General features: G+C 43.4%; 1 protein-coding gene across 1 annotated transcript; it reads right to left on the bottom strand.

Annotated features, from left to right (window-relative positions):
- Positions 1–1,438: 1,438 nt before the first annotated feature.
- LOC130508648 (uncharacterized) lies at positions 1,439–3,232 on the bottom strand. Its single transcript, XM_057004249.1, has one exon. It carries the CDS (start codon positions 3,230–3,232, stop codon positions 1,439–1,441), a length of 1,794 nt encoding a protein of 597 aa, XP_056860229.1.
- Positions 3,233–3,995: the final 763 nt, after the last annotated feature.

A 3,995-nucleotide genomic window follows, 5' to 3' on the forward strand; every position in this document is an offset into this window, starting at 1 on the left:
TTTAAAGATATGTATTTTGACGTTTGTATCATCACCAACCACAAGCTTTCCTTTCCTGCGTAATTCGCCATTGATAAAGGAATATGCAGAGTGTTTCGATGGCTTGGATTGTAGTTCCTGTATGATTTTCTGAAGATTCTGATCTGTATCCCAGAGTTGCTTGAGCTTCTTGTAAAAATCATGGTGAATTTGAGACAAGGCGATGTGAAGAAGCTGAGAACCGGAGACCCGCGAGAGAGCATCAGCGGCGACGTTCTCTTTTCCTTGCTTGTAATGGATCTCGAACGTGTAACCCATTAGTTTTGATAACCACATATGCTGAAAAGGTGTTGTTATCTTCTGCTCTAATAAGAATTTTAGGCTCTTCTGGTCAGTACGAATTATGAATTTGCTATGATCAAGGTAAGGGTTCCATGTTTGCACTGCGTGAACCACAGCAAGAAGTTCTTTCTCGTAGACAGAAAGGCTTTGGTGACGAGGACCGAGAGCTCGGCTGATGAAGCATATAGGATGATTATCTTGCATAAGGACTGCTCCGATTCCTGTATTAGAAGCATCCGTCTCCACTACAAATTGCTTGGAAAAATCAGGCAAGGCAAGAACAGGAGCCGAGATGAGGGCATCTTTTAATGTTTGGAATGCAGAAGATGCCTCAAAAGACCAAGAGAAACTATCCTTGCGTAGTAGCAACGTCAGAGGTCGTGCAATTATACTATGGGCCTGAATGAAGCGACGATAGTAGTTAGCAAGACCGAGAAAGCTCCGTAATTGTTTCTGATTGGTGGGCGTAGGCCAGTTTTGCACGGCTTTGATCTTTGATGGGTCGGTGCTGACGCCGTTGAAGGAGATGAAGTGGCCGAGATACTCTATCTTTGTTGCTCCAAAAGTGCATTTAGATTTCTTGAGATAGAGTTGCTGGTGTCGAAGAATTGCAAAGATCATGTCCAAGTGAACCAAGTGATCTTCCCATGTTTTGCTATATATTAAGATGTCGTCAAAAAAATACCAGTAAGAATTTCCGAAGGACAGGTTCAAAAACGTGATTCATGAGACCTTGAAACGTGCATGGAGCGTTTGTGAGACCAAACGGCATCACGAGGTATTCATAGTGTCCTGAGTGAGTACGAAATGCCGTCTTATGTATGTCTTCTGGTGCCATTCTTAACTGATGAAAACCTGCTCGGAGGTCTAATTTGGAGAAGTATTTGGCGCCACCAAGCTCATCGAGGAGGTCTTCTAGTAGCGGTATTGGATATTTATCTTTAATGGTCTGTTTGTTTAGGCCTCTGTAATCAACACATAACCGCCAAGAGCCATCCTTCTTCTTTACGAGAACCACTGGAGAAGCATATGGGCTGGAGCTGTACTGTATAATCCCTTGCGTAAGCATTTCTTGGACCATTTTATCGATCGCATCCTTTTGTATTGACGAGTAGCGTTAAGGCCTGAGATTGACTGGATTAGCACCGGATTCCAGGGGTATTTTATGATTAAATCCTTGACGAAAGGGAGGTAGCTCCGTTGGGTCGTCAAAAATATCGGAGTAAGATTCTATGAGACGTTGTAACGAGCCTGATGTGTCTAGTTCGGTATTACTAGCTTCAATGTGGTATAAAATCGCCTCAGGGTTGAGTCCTTGTGGTGACTCTGTTTCGCGATTCTCACGGAGATGGAGAAGTGCTAGCTGCGGTTCTTGTAACAATAATTTGTTCAAGCTGTTGCTGGAGATAATTTTTGAGTCGTTTGGTGTGATACCTCGGAGGACATGCTTTAAGCCGTTGAATTTGAATTCCATACGAAGATTTAAGAAATCCCATAAGATGGGTCCCAAAGTTGAGAGCCATTGAACTCCAAGAACAAGGTCGCTAAATCCGAGTCGTAAGGTCCGGACTTCAGACTTGAATTCATATCCTTGTGTCTTCCATACAAAATCGCTGCACTTGTAGTTGGTGATCAGGTCGCCACTTGCTGCGGCTACGGGCATCGGTGTGATCGATGTAAGGTTGCAACCAAGAGTTTTAGCAACTTGGAGATCAAGGAAGTTGTGAGTGCTTCCAGGATCGATGAGAATATGGAGCTTTCTTTTTCCGTATTGGCCTATGATTCTCATGCAATTGTAAGTTGGTGAGCCGTTGAGAGCATGAACAGAGATGGTGGGGGTTTTGTTATTAGTATCTTCGAGGTTTGTATCAGATGGTGTCTGTATGTCTTCTTCCTCTTCGGAGTCTTCGTTCTCGGTTTCGAGATACAAGATTTGAGCTCGCTTGTGTTTAAGCTGGTGGCCTGGAGTAAAGGGTTCTTCGCAGAACATACATAAACCTTTACGCTTTCGTTCCTGCATCTCGTCGAAGGTAAGGCGTTTCTGATTTGTATTTTGTAGCAGAGGTTTTGTGTTCGGTGTTGCCGGTGTGGTCGCAGGTTGAGATTTGTATGAAGATGATGAATTTGTCTTTTGGTACGAGTTGTAAGAAGGTCGGGATGACTTTACAGGAGCGTGCTGGAGAGAGAGATCATGGAATTTGGCTATGCGGGCAGCTTCTGGAACGGTAGTTACGTTGAACTGTCGAACATGGAAAGCAAGATGTTGGTTCATGTTGGTCAAGAAGATGCTCAGTGCGTGTTCCGGTGGGAGCGTGAGACGAGTCATTGAAGAATCAAACTTCTCTAGGTATTCGTCAATAGTGTCGCTGCTCTGTTTTAGACTGACGAGTTCGGCGAGAGGATCATAGTATAGCTCTCCAAATCGTGATGATATAGCGCTAATGTAGTCTGGCCAGAGAGGATATATGTTATAACGATTTGTGATATATCCGTGGTGCCATTGTAGAGCTTTTCCGGTGAGATGAAGAGCGGCGAGACGGACTTTTAGTTCTGGTGATGTGTTGTCGATGGAAAAAAATTGTTCACATCGATATATCCATTCTTTGAGCTCCGTTCCGTCGAACATCGTGAAACCGACTTTTGTTAAGCGGGAAGAGAGTACGTGGGGAAGAGGAGGGTGGGTTTCCGCGGCGGGTGGTGCGGCTGTTTTGATGGTGCTGTGGTCCGATGAGGTTGGGTCTGTTGGTTTTGGCGTAGAGGATTGAGTTTGATCGATGCTTGTAGCCTTGAGGATTTGCGAAATCATTGCTTTAAGTTCTGCAGTTTCTCCTCCCAACTCTTTCCTTATTTCTTCTGACTGCTGCGATTGGGATGAACGGATTTCGTCGAGCTGTTTGTTCACCTCAGACATAGCGGTCGATGATCTAGTTTCCATGATATGGTCCTAGGGATCGAGATGCTCTGATACCACTGAGACGGGAATTCCGGATAGATAAATCCCAAACTAGGAATCCTACTGTGGATTCGAAGAACGGGTAAACAAAGGTGTAGGAGATGATCACTGAGGTAGAAGGATCAACTCGAAAACCAGAGTTCGTATGATGCGAAGTTCTTTGTATGAACTTAGCAAGTAACTTGAGAGATAAGCAATAGGTTTTAAGAAAGCTTTATTGATTGATTGTATGAATATAGAAGTGCCCTTAGGCTACATATATATAGCAAACCAAGAGGAGGTTTAACTATGAAAAAGGAAAAACATAAACTCATAATTAAAAGGAAAATTAACATAAGAATTTAGAAAAGGAAAACTTAGAAATATGGAAAACTAGTGAAGAACCGACATTGTGACTTTCCTGTCACAGAGAGATGAGGACACGAAGTAGGAGACGACGCGGCACACTGGAGGTCGCAATAGGTCGAAGCTGTTTTGCCACAGTGGAGGAGAAGATTTGACAGACGAGTCGAGGGCTTGATGTCGTGATGGAGATGCTTGATACCAGATCATGTGAACCTGTAGCAGCTCCTAGAGCATAGAAACGATTGACCGCTCCAAAGTCCTGTCTGTCACACGCTCTTAATTTTTTTTTGCATATAAGTGAACTGATCTAATTTATAAGATTTGAGAAAAAAATCTAGATTAAGGTTCGTTGCATCAGAGGTCAAAAATTATAATT

This window comes from Raphanus sativus, chromosome 2 (assembly GCF_000801105.2).
Source record: "Raphanus sativus cultivar WK10039 chromosome 2, ASM80110v3, whole genome shotgun sequence".
Taxonomy (NCBI): domain Eukaryota; kingdom Viridiplantae; phylum Streptophyta; class Magnoliopsida; order Brassicales; family Brassicaceae; genus Raphanus; species Raphanus sativus.

What these genes read in the sequence shown, in the direction of transcription:
- LOC130508648 (XM_057004249.1), bottom strand. Translation starts at nt 3,232, where the DNA reads ATGTCTGAGGTGAACAAACAGCTCGACGAAATCCGTTCATCCCAATCG.